Below are 18,204 nucleotides of genomic sequence, written 5' to 3' on the forward strand. Positions count from 1 at the left end.
GTTTACAAATAGTGCAAAGGAGTGAATCTTGTGACTGGCATAAAAAGTGCAAACATGATATTCTGGTCTTGTCAATTGTTCATTGGCACCTCTAACTGGGTAAAAAGTTTGTTAGAGGTTTTTGTTTTGTTTACTTTAAAAATATTGCAAATTGATTGTTCCGTTGCACCTTGTTTACACTGACCCAACTTTAAATGTATTGTGGTCAATCAATCAGATGTTCTTGGCTAGTCTTGACAACCAATGGGTTTTTCAAGGATGGATAAAATTAATAGTTTTGATAAGAAATTAAAAAATGTTCATTTACCACCATTTGAAAATGATAAGACTGACAAAAAGTGAGGGTTTGGCTTACCTTTTAGTCTACGCACAATTCTGGACGCTTCCTCCCTAAAAATTAAAACAGTCACTTTGTGAAACACATTAACATTTATTAAAGATTAAACCCAGAACTGTAGTCCAGAAACAATGCATACAGTATGTGTTACCACATCAGGTGTGTGTGTTTTTTTCCACTGCGTACCTGTGTGACAGAGGCATTCCCAGCGTATACAGAGCCGTAACATCAGCAGGTGTGAGAGCATGAACTGATGATGATAAGAAAAACAAGGTAAATAATCCTAACATAACAAGGGATTATGATGGGATCGATCCTTATGTGGAAATAAAGTGGTCTTTCAGATTAGGAATAGTTCAGTAAAGTAATTAATTATGATTTCAGGCTGTAATACCTGAAGAGGATGGGGGCGAAGAGGCAGGCATTGGTGAGCAGAGAATTGACATGTAACTTTCTGTCTGTAGCACAAATGACAAAAAAGCACTGTCACTGACAAATTGTCAACATTTAGTATACACTATAAAAATATATATTTGTTCTTTGTATTAATACACATGGTAATAAATGTATTTTAGTTTCAAAATGATGTGCAGTACTTTGTCCGAGTCATCTGTTGCATATCCAGCTTCTTGTACGAAACTGTCTACATGTAGAAAAGAAAAAGAAAGTTTTGAATCGACAATTTTAAAAAATTTTTCCAACTGAACAATAAACCAAAGCTTGTGCACCCCTGTATTGATTTTGTTCAATACAAATATTTCAAAACTTTATCCATTTTGAAGAGTAAGCTTTTTTTTTTTGCTTGACAATAAAGTTTGATGCTTCTCTATTAAGGATCTTTCAAGAACCTGCATTAGCTTATTGTCTATGTCATCAGATCCATCTTAGTTTATGAAATAAACTGCAATGTAACATATGCTCTGTGAGCTTTTAATTTGCTGTGAAAAAGGGAAAAAAAAAACACCTTTGGACATGTATTTAATGAAGAAAGTTGTTGTAAACTTTCACTTGACTGTGTTCATCAGCAAAAGTTAGATATTGTATAACACTGGTGAAAGTTTGAACTCTGCAATAGATAAACTATAGAAACTACTGTATAAGTTCAAATGTAATGTTTTCATTATTAGAAAAATGGCCAAAAAGTCCAAATATGCATCTGCAAACAGTGTGAATGTCACAAAAATCCTAAAAAGACAGGCTGGTTGTTGAGTTACCAAATCACTCTGATCTCATCACATGACCATGCTGCTTTAGACTTAAAATCATTAAGTGCATGAAGTTCAATTCAAGAAATATGTTCATCCAATTACAAATGTTGAAATGTTCTGTGTTTACCTGTAAATGCAGTGCAGGGTCCGACAAGGAATAAGAGAATCAGGAGAGCAGATCTAGCCATGTTGCTCTAAGATACAAAAGGGTTTTCCACACTGAAGGGTTTGTGTATTTGCCTCTCCTTTCTCCCCTCACCCTCAGAGGAAGAATGACTGTAAGCTTTCACCGACTGTAAAAGTATACTGTACCTGTGAGGGGTGTGGAGGAGGCAGAGAGTCCCAAGAGGGCAAAGTTTTTAAGAAGGAAGAGGAACACTTCTCGTGTGAAAAGATGTGAAATAATAGTTGCCCTTATTTGATTTTATTTTATTTTATAAATTCACTGTTTTTTTATTCCCATGTCTGTAAACATGGCACGCTCACACATTAGGATGTTACTGAGATATGAAGTTAAACTCTGACTCACGATGACGCTTGATAAATTGAATTATTTATTTGATGAGTTAAAAAACACAGTCATTCATTGATAACAATGATTTCAAATAACCTGGAGATGTTCCATTATTTCAAGGGGCAGAGTGGGATTTGTGGACTCAATGATAGTAACCACAGTGATTTTCCAAGGAAATGGTTACATTGCTGGCATGTAAATAAAACTCATTTGGGTGTGAAATTTCAACAAACCAAAACAATTCTGAAGCCTAAAAAGTGTTTACATCTCTAGCGTTAGAGAGGATTTTCCATGGTGAAGCCTTAGTATCGTAGATTTAATCCTATCAGTTTGTGTGCTAATTGTTCTGTAATTCAGAGATGAGCAAGAGCTTTTTTTTTAGAGAGTAAATGGATAGTTATTACCCAGCAATGATAAAATATTACATCCTGATCTTGCAGTTATATAATATTTTTTAACAACCAGCAATTCACTAAGACTTTTGGGGATGTTTAGAGATATGATTAGATTGCTATATACAGTCTTTTATGAGTTTGTCCTTAGATTGGCTTCGCAGATAACTTGCAATCAGTGCTGAGGAAAACTTATCTTGATGTGTAGTTATCAGATTCCTATCATGCAGCAAAGAAGTTTATGTAAAGACATTTTGCATCAGAATTTTATGAATGTTCAGTCAAAGAAAATGGAAGTTCTAGGGGTCCACAAAGGGAAATATGCAGCACTCCGAAAGGAAAAGCACATTCCCCTTGGATCTCTTTTATTTATTTAATCTCCTTGCTTTTCATAGTACTGTTCTTGAAGCACCTGTCACTGCACTACAGTGTCTTTTCAACCAATTTAGAAGTATTTTGTTTTGATGCAGGCATTTTGATCTTAATGAAAATTATAAAATCACATAGTAGGCTGTCCCTCTCAAAGACGCAATGTGTTGTGGCAACATGCAGCCATAATGAACATAGCAGCACTTTCCATGCAGACATATGAAGTTATGAAACAACTACTTCCTAATTACTCCATTGTGAAACAATATAAGATGCACAAATAAAACTATGCAGATAAGATTTGTGATAACTTTGTGCCTCTGACATGATGTCTGGTGTAATCTTTTGCATCATTTTATCTCATGAATTTATATTTCATCTCACTTTGGTCATTTTGTCTCTGTTTGCTCTTTCTTTCTCTCATTTGGTTAAATTTCAGTCATTTCTTTTGGGGTCCATTGCACTTAATTTCTCACTATTTTGAACTGGGTTATTTTACACGTAGTTGCCATTAAGCTTCGTCATGTATTCCTTTTCATGTGTACATGTGTGCAGTTCTAATGAATTTGAACATCTTAAGGCATTGCAACTTTGTGGGGTTAGCATAAAAAAAAAAAAAAAATTCAAGTCCTTTCTAAATACCAAGAAATTTGGAGAATCTTGAAAAATGTACATATGTGTATGTAAAACGTCCCTATTATTACTTCAAATGTAACATCCTCATAAGTAAACTAAGGTACTACATTCTTTGAAGATAACCATTCATAGGTCTTGTGATGCAAAAGGATTTAACCATATAGCAACACTGAAAAGATGTTCTCGGGTTTCTTTGTATTCATGACGAAAGTTACAATCATTACTGTCCGCATTAAACCATTACCTTAAAAATTTTGCATTTGGATAAATATCATGCATTCATTGTTTTAAAGTGGACCTCTTTCTTTTTTATGATAAAGGAGCTGAGAATCTGGATCTATTTTAATGGTATACTACGGAAGAGTAGTGCTGTCATCCTCATAAAAAAAAAGTTTGGGCCTTATCACTTTATAACATGATATATATGTGTGTGTGTGTGTAAAATATTTGTTTAATTAAGAATTATATATGCTGTAATCAGTTTTTGGCGGGCAAAAACTCTATTTCTGAGATTAAATTCCACCTTACCAGGTTTGTGGGGATGGATGTAATAACAGTTGACTCTCAAATTAAATCAGGCCATTTGAGGATTTAAGAAGATTCCACATTTTATTGACAGAAATGCACCATCATCAAGTCTTTATAATAATCCATTACATCATTGTAAATTATACTGTAGCATTCTCCACAAAAATGTTTCTGTAATTTAAATTAATGAGTAAATCACATTGATTGGCCTTTACATCCTAAATGCAAACAAGCATAAGACAAACTCATAAGCAGAAGAGTGAAGCAGCAACATGTGTGAATATCGTTTAATCGCTTCGTTTCTGTTCGAATGGTCCTGATGTCAGATGTCACACAGGTTTTGTGCACAGACTGTATATAAGGAGATGGACGGAGCCTCTGTGACGTCACCCATAGGTTTCTTCAGAGCTGAGTGGAAGATTGGTGGGCGGTTCCTACCATCGCCATCTTAGCCTCCCGCCCGGAAAATATAAATATGTGCAAAGAGGTGGAGCTTAGAGGGGGGCTGTCAGCATCATGATTGATTATTAACATGGACCGAGCTGCCTATAGCTAAGAGCTAACCGGGAGATAACAGGAATTAACCAGCTAATGGAGGTAAGCGGGCTAAAGCTAAGTCACGTTGTTAACTGAGGTTGTTTTGCTTTCTTCTCACTTGAAGCAGGAGATTGGGTACCTGTCAATCAAAAGGACACGCCCCTAAACGTGCCGCATTTCGAGATTAAATTACGTTTAAACGGGGGAGTAAGAAAAAAATTCACTCCTCCCACAGTCGTCATGAAGGTAAACCTGACCTATTAAACTAAAAAACAGATTTTTGTACCGGGCTGTAAACATGTTTATTTCTGCTGTGAAGTTGGTCTTTTTAACATGGGAGTCCATGGGGATGTGCTTTGTTTTGGAGCCAGCCCCTAGCGGATGGGGAGGGAACTGCAATTTTTGCACTGCCGCATAGGCTTCACTTTTAACCACCGGAGGTTGCTGCTTGATCAGTACCCTTTAATAAGAGAGTTACACACTCTTTGAACTCGCTGACACGCAGTCGCGAGGTTCATGTAGCTCTTAATAGTTCCAAACAGTGCCATTTGTTCTATTCTGTTCTACATTTAGCAGACAATGTCATCCAAAGCAACTTACATATGAGTGAGAACAAAACAAGCACAAAATCAAACAGTAGAGGACATTGTATGTGTCATGATGTGTTATTTTGTGTTTCTCCTTAGTTCTGGTTTCCTGTTTTGGTTTGTAGTTTTCCTTGTTTAGTTCTCTGATGTCTAGGTTCCTGTTCATTAGTTTCACCTGATTTGATTTTCTGATTAGTTTCACCTGTGTCTCATTGTGTTCTGTGTATTTATACTCCTCAGTTTTTGTCTTGAACTGCTAGTTCATTTTGTTAGTTTTACCCTTGCTTTAGTCATGGATTAAAATTATGACCAACCTGCATCCTGGCTTCCCGTCTCCTGCATTTGGGTCTTAATCTCCACATCCCCACCGCTTTCGTGACAGTAGGTGTTTGTGGACTGTCCAGTTGGGCAGGGCCTTACATGAAGTGCTACAAGCTCCCCCCCCCAACGTTAAAAGGCTTCACTTTTAACCGCCGGAGGCTCTGTCCATCTCTCATATAAAGGTCTATGGTTTTGTGGTGAGAGGAACAGCAGATTTTAAAATGAGGCAGCGCGCGGTCCCGAGGCCGTTCAATCAGTTTCTGGCAGACAGTAGTGTTGTACAACACCAATTTTGGCCAGCGTGGTTACCAAGGAAATGGACAGAACCAAGAAATGAATAAACTACTGTGAAATACTTTTCACATAAATGTGAATAAGTGAGAAAGATTCAGGAATGCTTCATAACAAATCAAGTCCAAATAAGCAACCAGTGTTTTGAAAACAAGCTCAAAAACCCGCAACTGATGAAATATACAAGCGACTTTACAAAAAAATAAGCCAAAGTCGCTTATAATAAGCGGACCTGGCAACAGTGATAGCGACGCTTCATCAGGGGAGAGCTCCGCTCTGCTGACGCCTGGCGGACAGCGCGTGAAACAGCCGCGAGCTGCTGCAGCAGGGTCCGCTACGTCATAACCGGATGTTGATACCAGCTCTGAGCGCACCGCAGACAGGAACAGCTGAAAAAGAATAACAAAGCCACGACGACAAAAACAACAGACATACGCCTAAAATACATCTTCAATATTCTTGACACCATCGCTGGACGGTGGATTTTGCACCATTCAAAGCAGTTTTTAAAAGGTAGGAAGGATTCATTTTGAGTTAATCCTAAATATGCGTTTAGTTGATCTGTTTTTTTCCCCCCGTAGCCTGTTGTCGTTAGCGGAGCGGCTAGCACGACGGTAGTTTCTCTGGACTTTGTGGCTGATGGCTGAATTTTTATGAAGCCACATAACTTGGCGTCAAACATGAATGGAAAAAAACAGCTAATGTGTTTCATATTATCAGCTTCGCCAACATCCTCATCTTTCTTTGGGAGATTGATATATGTTTCATTAAGGCACTTACTGAGCCCTGTTGAAAGCTCAGCTGCCATCTACTGTCAGCATTACAACACAGTTTGATGAGAGCCATGAATTGGTTGAACCGTGAGTCTGCAAGGAGAACAAAAACATCACTACTGTTTAGTGTTTTCCATTGAAGACATGTTTCTTTTGCTGAGTCGTATTTTCTCTCTCACTGAATCCACAGTTTGTTTAAAACTTGTAATCTAAAGGGATTTATTGAAAAAGCAAAGAGGATAAAGTGTGTGTGACAACCTTAAACAATATTCTAATGGAAACAATTACATTAAGTACACTGTTTAAATCTACATTCAAAATATAATTTAATTATTCTAAAAATTGGATAGATTCTTTAACATCCTGTTTGTAATTTATGAAAAGATTAATCTGTGAATGTGCCAAAAAAAAAAAAGGACATTTAACAATAAACAAATAATAATAAATTTTTTGTGGGTGTCTTTTATGACACTCAAGGTCAACTTACAGCAAAATACATAAAATGAAGTGAAATGATTTAACCCTGCAGACATAGTCCAGTACATACATACACAATGCCATATATTTATAGATATTTATATATGGCCTGGTCTGTAGTTGTCTAGAGGGCAACAGAAGCATTTTTTTCACCCTCATAAATGAAATATTAGTTGTAAAAAAAAAAAAAAATGTTAATGAATTTGTATCTGCTGTATGATAATTCACTCCCCTTTTTCACAGTTTAATGTTGTAGAAAACAATTTTGGTTTAAGCCAGTCAGGATGCAAAAAGAGCCATAATTGGTGTCACTAATCACACAATGTGTTTTAATTAATATACAGATAATTTAGTCTACATTTGCCCAGTTTAAGTATTGTGGTTTTTGAACAGCTCTAAGGTTGTCATTGGAAGCCAATTTCAGCTTTGTCAGTTCTGTTTGGTTTCTGTCAGAATTAAGGACAGACTGGTAAAATAATTATATTACCAATCAACAAACAGGTCTTTAATGTGATGTAAAGATAAACATCCAATTCTGTTCAAAGACTGTCTAGCTATTTATTTTTTTAACACTATGACTGAATCTTTTTGAGTCTACAAATATAGAGTATGATGATGGCCAGCTGGACTGTGTTATGTAAGGTATTACTGCCTTTTATACTGTTAATAGTTGAACCTGGTTTTATTTAATACATCAATAATAAACCGCTTATCCTTTTTTCTCAGAAGGTGGTGATAGTTTCATAACTCACAAGAGATTAGACAATGGGGCGTATCTTCCTGGATCACATTGGCGGAACTCGCCTCTTCTCTTGTGCCAACTGTGACACTATCCTGACTAATCGGTCTGAGCTCATCTCCACACGATTCACAGGAGCCACAGGCAGAGCTTTCCTCTTCAATAAGGTACAGTGGAATTTCTTGCAAAGATGCCAGCTTTGACATGCACTCTTAAATCTGACAGGGTGCACATATACTTTGTCTAGGTTTATGTGTCAATATCTGCTTCAAGATTACTTATCAACCCCACAGGTGGTGAACCTCCAGTACAGCGAGGTCCAGGACAGAGTGATGCTTACCGGGAGGCACATGGTGAGGGATGTCAGCTGCAAGAACTGCAACAGCAAGCTGGGTTGGATCTATGAGTTTGCTACTGAGGATAGTCAACGGTACAAAGAGGGACGTGTCATCTTGGAGAGGGCACTGGTTAGGGAGAGTGAGGGCTTTGAAGAGCATGTCCCTTCAGACAACTCATGAGCTCTGGATGTCACCATGCCCACCTATCCCTCTCCTCTAACCCCTTGCCTCTGCACTGCAAATCACCACCTGCAGACTTAGTGGTCAGTGAAGTCTCGACTTCAACCCCCACACTCCTTCCCTGTCTCTGGCATATGACCATAGACCGTTGCTGATTTGAAGAATGGTGTGCGGGATCTATTCTCGCTGAATAGGCTTACTCAAAATACTCCCTTATTTATGTGTCACTGGGCACTCCCACCAGCACAGCCGGCAGCATTCGTAGGGAGTTGCACCTTCACTAGAGTGTGAGCAAGATCATAAGAAATTTTTATGTATGCACACCACAAAACACACTTTCATAGCAATTTAAAAAAAAAAAAAAAAAGGCAACATGCATATTAAATGGGTCACTCACATTGAAAATGTTCACCTTGTTGTGTTATTTACTTTCATAAGTAGACGGCTGAGTCTGATTATCATTCTGGGATTAGTTAACCAGCCCTCGACAAACCACTGATAAATGAGCAAATTGAGATGTCATGTATTTTTATTGCCTTGTGGTATTTGTGCTACTGTGTTGTAAATTTTGTCTCAGTGTGTCACTGTTAAGCCCTGCAGTTAAAAAAAAAACCAAGACAGTTAATCCTGTATTGATTACATTTTCATAGCTTGTAGTTTAATGCATATAAAACTTTAGATTCTCTGTTCTTATCCAAATGATACCATGAGGACCGCACAGATTGATGTCATTTTTTTTTTTATTGATTATTATGCTTGACGATGATTATTTGTTCCCCATCTTGCTCACAAAATGTGCATACATTTGACCTGCCATTGTTGAAATGTCTGCCAAGTGGCTTTGTTGTCTCATTGCTGGTGTTTGTCATGTGGAAGTGATCTCCCACACAGTTGACGGTTCCGCTTTTGACTTCAGTTGTAGCAATCCACATCTGTTACCATTGATTCTGTGACCGTGTGTGTGCTGTGAAGAGCATGTCCCTTCAGTGGCTTGTCAGAAGCATGCATCTTTCAGCCACGTGTTGTCTTTGTGACAGAGGCGGAATGTGTGTGAAACGTGATGGGGGCTTTTTCTGGTTGTCCTTTTGAGATTATGAGAGGGTGTTTCATCTGTGACAGCAGCTATATTCCCAAAAGAATTACTGAAACATTCAGTAAATGGTGTTCAAGTGTGAAAAGATCTTCAAATCCTGCTGGTGTTTGACCATTCAAACGCAGTCCATTGCAGATGCTGTCTCCAAGTGTTGAAGTATAGTCAACAAACGGACCCACTCTCTTTATCTTAGGTGTCTTTTTTTTGGAGAACACAAAGCCAGGTGAGCTTTAAGAGTATTTTTCTTCAAAGCTAAGTCCTTGTCCTCAGTAGACCAGAGCCTCCATTTTATATATAATTAAATCATAAGGGAAATTTTTTTTTTTTTTTTATGACACTTTGAGTCAGCTTTTTGAGCCTTGTGGCGCTGATGTAACATCGGGTTAGGGTTAGTAAGAATGCCTTGAGGCATTACCAAAATGGTCCAGCCTTCACTAACTTTACAAGGTAATTCAAGACAGTGTGATCTGTTATTTCTGCTAAGGAAACGATAAATTCACACAGCATGCTCGCATCATTCACGTTCCAAAGTTAATGCAGTGTATGGTTGCCATAATTTTGTTCACTTTTTATCATTTTTTTCATATGCTACTTGTTTTATTTACTATAAATGAGTGTTATTTTGACTGATATGTTTATCTTGAATATTTCTTGACATGAAAATAGAAAAGTAATTGTTTTCTCTTTTGGATATGGCAAGATTTTCTCTGAACTGCTTTCTAAATAAAGATGTAGTCTTGTTGAATTCAGTTCTCAGAGTGTTCAATCAATACAAACACAGTGAACCAAAATGTGCTCTTCCTACTCACCTGTAACACACATGGATTTGTAAACATGGTACTTTTTACTTGCATATGTGATGGTGATAAGGAGGGAAAGGTCATCACGAGTAAAAACCAAAGCCAGGACCTCTAGGTGGCAGCACAGCATTGTGAATCAGGGGGGAGATTTTTTTCCCCTTGGAAATGCTGGTGATGTGGAATTGCTCGTCTGCCTCTGACGTTAACCTGCTTGGCGATATCCGAAGGGTGTTACTGCAGTCTGGAAATGCATCTTATTAATGCAATTCCCTGGAGCAGATTAAGTGAAATGTATTATGGCTTATTAACAGCTAGACAAATGCCCATTACTGACCATTGTGCAATTGCAAACAAGATGTTTAACAATGAAAACAAAAATGAGCCAGATTAGAATTAAACCTCATTTTAATCTGAACACACCAAGTGTGAATCATTCACGATGAAGTGGTTAGAATCCATTTATAACTGGGAAGTGACGAATCACTCATAATCCACCCACTAATATTGCGGTGCTGCTGTGGAGTTATTTATAGCTCGGATGCTGCTGGAAGGCGTCTTTGTTGGTGTGTCTGTGCGGGTCTGTGTCGCTAAGGAAGAATCAACTGGTCTGCTCTTCTGCAGTCACTCCTGGAGGTGCTTTTACTCTTGAGCATCCAGCTTCTAAACATAACTCCTGCAGATATTAAAGATATTAAATGCAAATTACTATTGTTGCAGATTTGTTCTGTATACTGCAGTTGTCTTTGAGGGAATTTATGGACTGAGATTGATATTTTCATGGTCCTGCCTGAGGGCATTTAAATGCCACACATGACAAGAGGCAAAAAGGAGGCTCTTTCTCCAGAGAACTCAATGTCCTACTTTATAATTCATAGTCGTCTTTGCTTTTGTCCCTACGTAACCTCGGGATTGTCTGCTGTCTATTGAAAAAAGCCATCTGGCCAGATAAGGGTAATTACCCTGCCTTGTTGATCCCATTAGTCTGCATTCAACTGGATAGCAATGGCTCAAACCAGGGCTGGACTGTAGAAGAGTGTTATCTTCACAAAACTAAAATTCCATGAACCATCACACTTTTGAGTGTCCTTTGACTGGAAATTGGACATTGAGATTTTCTTAAAAATTAGATTTTGGGGGACATACTTGGAAAACACAAATTCAACAACTGGGAAACTGGAACTCAGATTCATTCTTTCTTGCATCTCATATAAAATGATGAACTCTCCGTGCATCATCAGTCCTTCTTCCGCCCACTGTTAAATCTATCGGAGCAAATTTAGTTATATTAAGATGCAGTGGTAGAACTATGGAAGGGAAAGGGTTGAGGGAAAAGCACAAACATAATTGCACCCTTAATTGGCTCATGATTCACCATCCCCAAACAGCTATTTTAGGTTACCCTCTCCCTTAGTCCTTTTTTTTTTTGTTTGTTTGACGGGATGTCAGCAACACCACCTCCCTTCACACAGAAACAGAATATAGAAGTAAACTTCTCTTTCCACCTCTCTCTTCACATACACAAAAGAGTGACATCATTCTGTCACCAGGAGAAAATAGCATGCTTTCCATTGACATCATTCTACATCCCGTTGCTGGGAGACAGGGGAGTCAACATGAGTTACTATGGTGACTGCACTTCACCTTCAAAGCTCCTGACCTTTTTGGCTGTTGATAGTTGGTGTGTGTGTGTGTCTGTGTGTGCAAAACAGGCAAAACAAACTATGGCCTTAATGTTATGCAATATGGGCATCCAAGGCCTTGTTGACTCATTTAGTGCAATGTGTCAACTGCTACCGCATATAATTTGTCAAAGGGGCTACTGAGATAATACATTAAGTATCCTGCAGGTGATAAAATTGTCAGTGTTATATTGGAAATGGTGACAAGAGAAAAAAAAATCAAATTAATGCAAAATGCAATAAGGTTGTGTCAGCTATATTTATGCATTACCAACATGATGCCAAACTTAAGAGTTTTTGTATTTTGCAGCGCAAGATTAGGCAGCATAAAGGAACACACACACACACACACACAAAAAAAAACGGAAGGCTTTCATAAAGTGTTATAGATTTATTCCTATATATATCTTCCTTTAACAGAGTTGCAGATGTCCACTGTGTTTACCTGAGGACAATGACTTTAAGAAGTCCAGCATCAGCGAGTCAATTACAAAAGAAATCACGCAACTCAAAACATACAAAAGAATGTCAAACATGAAGATTCTGGCTGGTTGAGGAGTTTCAAATTGTTTCAAGAAACAGTACCATTTTTGGAAAACTACATGCTGATGATAAAATTAACACAGTTGCATCACAGTGACTGGAATCAGCTCCATAACAGTTAAAACTACAGGAGCTCCAGATTTGCATAAACATAAAAAAAAGACACTATTGTTGTACAGTGGTCTGTAATAGATTTGTCTCACTAAATCAGACTGAAGTGGTCAGCTACATCACACAGTGCACAGTGTTACAGAAACCGCTAATTTGAACTAAGACAACTGTTTCTTTACTGGACATAAATGTGGCTTGAAATGGTAGTGACAGCAATGCTGAGTTGAATCAGTGGTTAAAAGTGCAGCTGAAGCTCTGCTTCAGCTTGTTTAAATTTCTGTTCTTTTTTGGCACAATTGGAGTAGCTTTCTCAGCTGTCCCTTGTTAACTGAGTTTAGAAACCGCTTCAGTGCCAGTCCTCTAGAGAGGGACACAGACAGAGGTGGGCATTACCGGGATTTTTTGGATTAGGTTGACTTCAGGGCCAGTTTTCCACTCCAAGTCTGGTTTTCAGTGCCCCTCTGCACAATGAGGGGTAATGTTGTCCCAACAGGACATTCTTCCACCCAGTGCCACCCACACCCTGTCTCTACAAGGCATCCCTTCACTCCCAAGAAGGGCACAAAGCGCATCTGCTTTCAGAAATATTCAGATCTCCAATCTTAGATTTGTGATATTACTGCAACAGTTGCATCAGTAAAGCTACAGACCCCTTTACTAGCAATGTAAAAAAATCCCTTCCTGACAAGACTAATTTGTTTAATTTGGATAAATTTTTGCTTTTTTTTTTTTTTTTTTTTTTTTTTTAATTACTTTGGCTTTTAAGTGCAAAGTTTACTTGAACAAATAATATGTGCATTGTAATGTAGTGTGTCGGCTATCTCTAAATATCAACTAGAAAAAGCAACCCTTCCAATTAGTATAAAAAGGTAAACAATGACACACATTACCATTTATACCTGTATACACCTCAGTAATTCCATCCGCCCTTTTCTGTCCTTATCAGAGACTGCTAACAGAAAGGGATTGAAACCGCTTAAAGTGTAATTCAGCTAACAATGCTTATTTTAATATTGGCAAGAGTCAAGTCATCATATGTACACGGGCTCTGTACTATGGCTCTGCTCCGTTTCTAACATAAAACAAAGGGCAACAATGCATACAATAAAAAGAGTATTTAAGACATGGAAACAATATAACAAACACTAACAGCATTGTTTCATGACGAGTCCACACTGAGGTTCTGAACAATCAACCTTAAACATAAACAACATAAAATTGATAAAAATGCACTGACAGCAAGCTAAATGAGTGCGATTGTGCAAGGATAGACATACAGAGGGCGAGTGGAACATCACATGGATAAATTCCTTGAACCCAGCAAGGATAAATATACTTTACATTCCTTATTTTCTTATTTGACAAAAACGTAAACTCTCCATTGAAAGCCATGCATACCATTGGGAGGTGCACTTTCTAAGGCATGGAACCTTGTTTTCTTCAAAGGGATCCCCTTAGCCCTGAAATGGATCAAGACAACTGCTCTACCTCAGAGTTCTTGCTGGCTGGAGGCGGAAACATTTTTCTGCCAAAACCAAAACTTATCTTTTTTCATGCTTACTGCATCTTTCCATCTAGCACCTTTTTCTTCTCACTGACATCAGCACCCCTGGACTTCCAGTATTGATGGCTAGCCAACTCTAGCAGCTCCAGACCTCCAACCAATTTTTGCTGGCCCATATAGACCCCGACCATAACCAGGACATAGATCCTGAAAGAAGTTGAAAGCCACAAACCGGTAAAACACAGAACAATGAAGCTGCTCCAGTAGAGCAGCGAGGCCGCTTTGATCAGAGACACTCGCAGCTCTGACTTGCAAGGTGGTACACGTCCAATACCATCCCCATCAAAGGCTTGGTGCTGGCCTGAGTAGAAGTTTCGCAGACGGACCTCTTTGTCAGCCCAACGCTCTCGACACCAAGATTCAAGCTCAGAGGAAGAGGTGGGAAGTGAGGACACCGGATAGCGGCGGACGTGAAAGTGGATCTCACGGGGGAATTGGCCCAATATGAGGTGACGTTCTGTCTGAGGGATATTCTTGGGGTATGCCACTGTTACATCATGAACGGCATCCAGGTTGTCTCCTAAGAAAAGACGCAGAATTTTGTTTAATTAATGAGCAAACTGGTTGATACAATTTAGAAAATTATTGTAAGACAATGGGTTTGTTTTTATAATATTAAGTCATAAACTTTAAATAATCAGACACACTGACAACATTTATTGTAAAATTAGCTGCTTCAAATATAAAGCCATGCTATTGCCAGTGACATCATCACATCAGCATCAATAGTAACATAACATCACCAGTGTAGACAGCCACCCTTGTTGTTTCAGATATGTTGAGCACTATCTAAAATCAGAGTTCATTAGACCAATTACATAGACACAAGTAATTACCCAGGGACATGCTGCTTCAAAACAACTATGAGTTCTACACTATTATTACTAATCTGCAGTATCATTATGACACACACACACACAAACTCATCAAGCTAAATGAAATGTCAAAAGTACAAAATAACATCTGCGAGTGTCTGCTCGACCACGGTTAAAATTGAGTTGGCAGGGGCAAAGTAGACGTGGACAAAGAGAACAGGGACATTATGTCACTGGATGGTGCAGAGAGAGGGTATGAGAATTAGCCTGATGATATCACACTGATTCACAACAACTGTTCGGGGAGTAAATTGCCATGCTCAGCATCCATGGTGAAGGAGGGTGAGACAGCAGGGCCAGAGGTGGTATTTAAGACCTCTGGAGGACTGCCAGGATTAGATCATACAGAAACATGAGAGTCTCAGGGGAGCTGTGATGGTGGGCAGGAGGATGAAGCACAGGTCTGAGACTTACAAGAATAACAGGTATGATCCCTATTCGTCAGATGAATTACTGTAGTCATCATAGTGATATGTCATCATTTTCCTTTGGTTTTGCTGATGCAATATTTCCACATCAATGACAGGCTTTATGTCCTGCTTATATTTATTTAAACAAACATCCTGAATCATCAAAAACGCATGTCTGCTGTCTTGACTACAGACTAACTTTGAGTGGCCTGTTATGGTAAATAAAGTCATTACATAATTACAGAAATTGGTGATGTGGATTAAGCTGACCTTTTCGTAGTCTTTCCACTATAAAGGTGAACCCGGTTGTGCGAGGATGAAGGACATATTCCAACTTTGGCAGATTGTTCTGTACTGCAAATGCATCACTTTTTGCTCTTGTATTTTCTGCAGGGGATGCAAAAAGAAAACCTCAGGAAACTGCACTTCTGCTTAAGTTTGCATTATCATATTACAATCTGTACATGTACGTACTGTGTGTTAATAATGGTTTTAAACCCTAGCTAAGAAGATAAACCTTAATTTTCTTTTGGCACAATATTTCAATGTATTAAATCAGCATTGTAAATACCACAGATTGAAGCCTAGCACAAATCAAGGACAGTTAACAAGGCAGGCACTCTTGCTTGCAAGTGTAGAACTTGGCAAACAAGAGTTATGGAATAAAACTATGTTCCATGTTTTTTCAGTAAAGAAGTTATAATGACATTTGTTAATAGATACAACTGCATAGGAAAAATAACTGTTTAATAACCAAACATTCATCAGGAACTTGCAGAAGGAACATATAAACTTTATGTCGACTTGTTAGTTATATTACATAACAAGCAGCTAATTCTGACAGATGTCTAAAACAAAAAATCATGGAAAGAGTGGAGGAGATCAGGCCTCTGCTCTCAAACAAAGCTGTGACTTGTCACACTTGCGCAATCTTATTCAATTTAGAAGTTCTAAAAGCTCTAAAAGCAGTACATGCAAACACATACTCACAGGGGTGGAAACATAAAAGACATGCATGTTAGATAAGTTGCTATGGTTTATTGATCACTTCTCACATGTAAGTCGTTTTGGAGAAAAGCATCTGCCAAATGACTGTAGAACAGAATAGAATAGAAAACAAACAATATTCAAAACCCTAAATGAAGAGGCCAGTTATTATACAACTAAACTTGACCTTTATGACGTCATCATGTGTTAAGAGAAGTTAAGCTTCCCTGAAGAAAGCTATCCTGGACTTACATTAGCTTAGCTGTGATCAAACACAGCTTTAGGCAATGGTGTCACTGCCGCTTGCACTAAAAGATCAGAGCATTCTTGCAGAAATGAATATGCAGGGTGCTTGTCGAGGGATTTATGTATGCCTTTGCGCTTTGATATTATGTTTGTATGACAGTGTCAGAGCAAAGGTGTAAGACAGGTGTAGGGCCACAATGAGCTCCAGGAATCTGGCTTACACATTCTAAGAATCAAATAAAGGGAAACGGTCTCATGAGAGGGGGGAAGGTGGGTGGGTGGCGGCTGCATTCTATACTCCTCACCAGTGAGGTCTGTGCCCTCTGGAAACAGCAGTAGCTGTAAGGGCTCCCTGATGTCACAAAAGTAGTCTAGCATATTTTCCAGATGCTTCTTGTCCGACTCCCAGCGACGCTGGATGAAGACAAAGCAGGCCACCTGCATTGCCCAACCTGTGGAGTGCATATGAAGTCATTACAATATATCTGATTACTTACCATCTTAAACTGGCTCTGTGACTCTTTGAACCAGACTGGCTCTGTGTGTCTCACGAAAATACCTGACATTCGCCCTTACTGCATGATATTAACACAATGTGTCAATAAATACAGCTCGTCTAACCAGTCTTTCTGCAAATGAAATTTTCTTTAGTATTCTAATACAGTTACACCAAGAGAATACTGTTTACTTTTAGATCAACCTGTTTCACTTTTAATGATTTTTATGTCATTAGTCTCTAAAAACTGAATTTGTGTGCAGTTATTTCTATAAAGAAATGGCATGTAATATGTACATTATTAATATACATAAGTTTTTAAGTGTGTTTATGAATGCTAATGTGTGAAGGAAAGTGGAGGGCACCCACTGGATACACACCGAAGCCAGGCACAGCCTTGAGTGCAGCCTTGAGGCAGATCTTTTCCAGACGAAGGTAGCTGTACCTCAGCAGACAGCACCAAAGGAACATCCAGTCCAGACGAGTGCGGTGGTTCATGATGATCACGCTTCGCTCCCCCGGAATAAAGCCATCACCTGTAATCACCACCTTAACCCCAAAAACAAGCTCCAGCAACGACTGCCGTGGTGAACAAGACAACAGGAGGAAACGAGAAAAGGAAGAAAGGGAAAGATTATGAGGGTGGCAGACAGAAATGGAGAGGTGGGTGATCAGGGAGATGTAAGAACAATGTAGAGAGAGTAAAGTGGGACTGGGAAGAGGACAAAGTGGAAAGATAAATTGAGAGATTGTGAGAGTGAGCAAAAATAAATGAGGCAATTACTTAAGTCATTATAATTATGTATTTAAAACATTCAAGTATAATCTGAATAAATGAAGTGTCAGTAAGACAAAACAAAATTAAATGATAAGGCATAAAAAAGTGGATGCTAATCAGATATCTTGAACACAGCTTATTTAAAAGCATCTGTCGTGTAAAATATTAGGGAAAGGTAAAGCTAAGCTGATGTACGCACCACAGGCAGGGTGAGCCAAGTGGCGACGATTCGATCAGTGATCCAGCGATACCAACCAGGAGACAACAACATGAGTGGCAAAACTGGACCAAGCATGAAGACACTTCCAAAGAAACTACCCAAAAATAGGGTCACAATAAAATAAAGTCCCCGCACTGAGACAGTCATCTATGAGAGAAACACAAGATAAGGGTTA

The 18,204-nt window shown here is 38.6% G+C and overlaps 2 protein-coding genes across 3 annotated transcripts in view; one reads left to right on the forward strand and one right to left on the reverse strand.

Moving 5' to 3' along the window:
* Window positions 1–6,091: 6,091 nt before the first annotated feature.
* Window positions 6,092–9,635, forward strand: LOC306772536 (protein yippee-like 5). 2 transcript variants are annotated; one of them, XM_079262050.1, is made up of 3 exons: window positions 6,092–6,233; window positions 7,697–7,876; window positions 8,003–9,635. In XM_079262050.1, exons 2-3 carry the CDS (start codon window positions 7,736–7,738, stop codon window positions 8,225–8,227), a joined length of 366 nt encoding a protein of 121 aa, XP_079118176.1. In that variant the 5' UTR covers window positions 6,092–6,233; window positions 7,697–7,735; the 3' UTR covers window positions 8,228–9,635. The 2 variants fall into 2 exon arrangements, with proteins under 2 accessions (XP_079118176.1, XP_079118177.1); XM_079262051.1 differs by having other exon boundaries at window positions 6,117–6,233; window positions 7,700–7,876.
* Window positions 9,636–12,227: 2,592 nt separating this feature from the next.
* The window catches only part of lclat1 (lysocardiolipin acyltransferase 1), a 10,688-nt gene continuing 4,711 nt past the window's right edge, over window positions 12,228–18,204 (reverse strand). The window contains exons 2-6 of the mRNA XM_079261873.1: window positions 18,009–18,176; window positions 17,412–17,610; window positions 16,841–16,987; window positions 15,573–15,689; window positions 12,228–14,537 (exon numbers count right to left, since the gene is read on the reverse strand). Of these exons, the coding sequence (XP_079117999.1) occupies window positions 14,011–14,537; window positions 15,573–15,689; window positions 16,841–16,987; window positions 17,412–17,610; window positions 18,009–18,176 (1,158 nt within the window). The 3' untranslated portion in view covers window positions 12,228–14,010. The remainder of the gene's footprint in view (window positions 14,538–15,572; window positions 15,690–16,840; window positions 16,988–17,411; window positions 17,611–18,008; window positions 18,177–18,204) is intronic.

Source organism: Telmatherina bonti (assembly GCF_933228915.1).
Source record: "Telmatherina bonti genome assembly, chromosome: 22".
Classification (NCBI taxonomy): domain Eukaryota; kingdom Metazoa; phylum Chordata; class Actinopteri; order Atheriniformes; family Telmatherinidae; genus Telmatherina; species Telmatherina bonti.

Coding starts and splice junctions, on each gene's coding strand:
- LOC306772536 (XM_079262050.1), top strand. CDS start 7,736: ATGGGGCGTATCTTCCTGGATCACATTGGCGGAACTCGCCTCTTCTCT. Junction 7,877..8,002: donor GAGCTTTCCTCTTCAATAAG/GTACAGTGGAAT, acceptor TCAACCCCACAG/GTGGTGAACCTCCAGTACAG.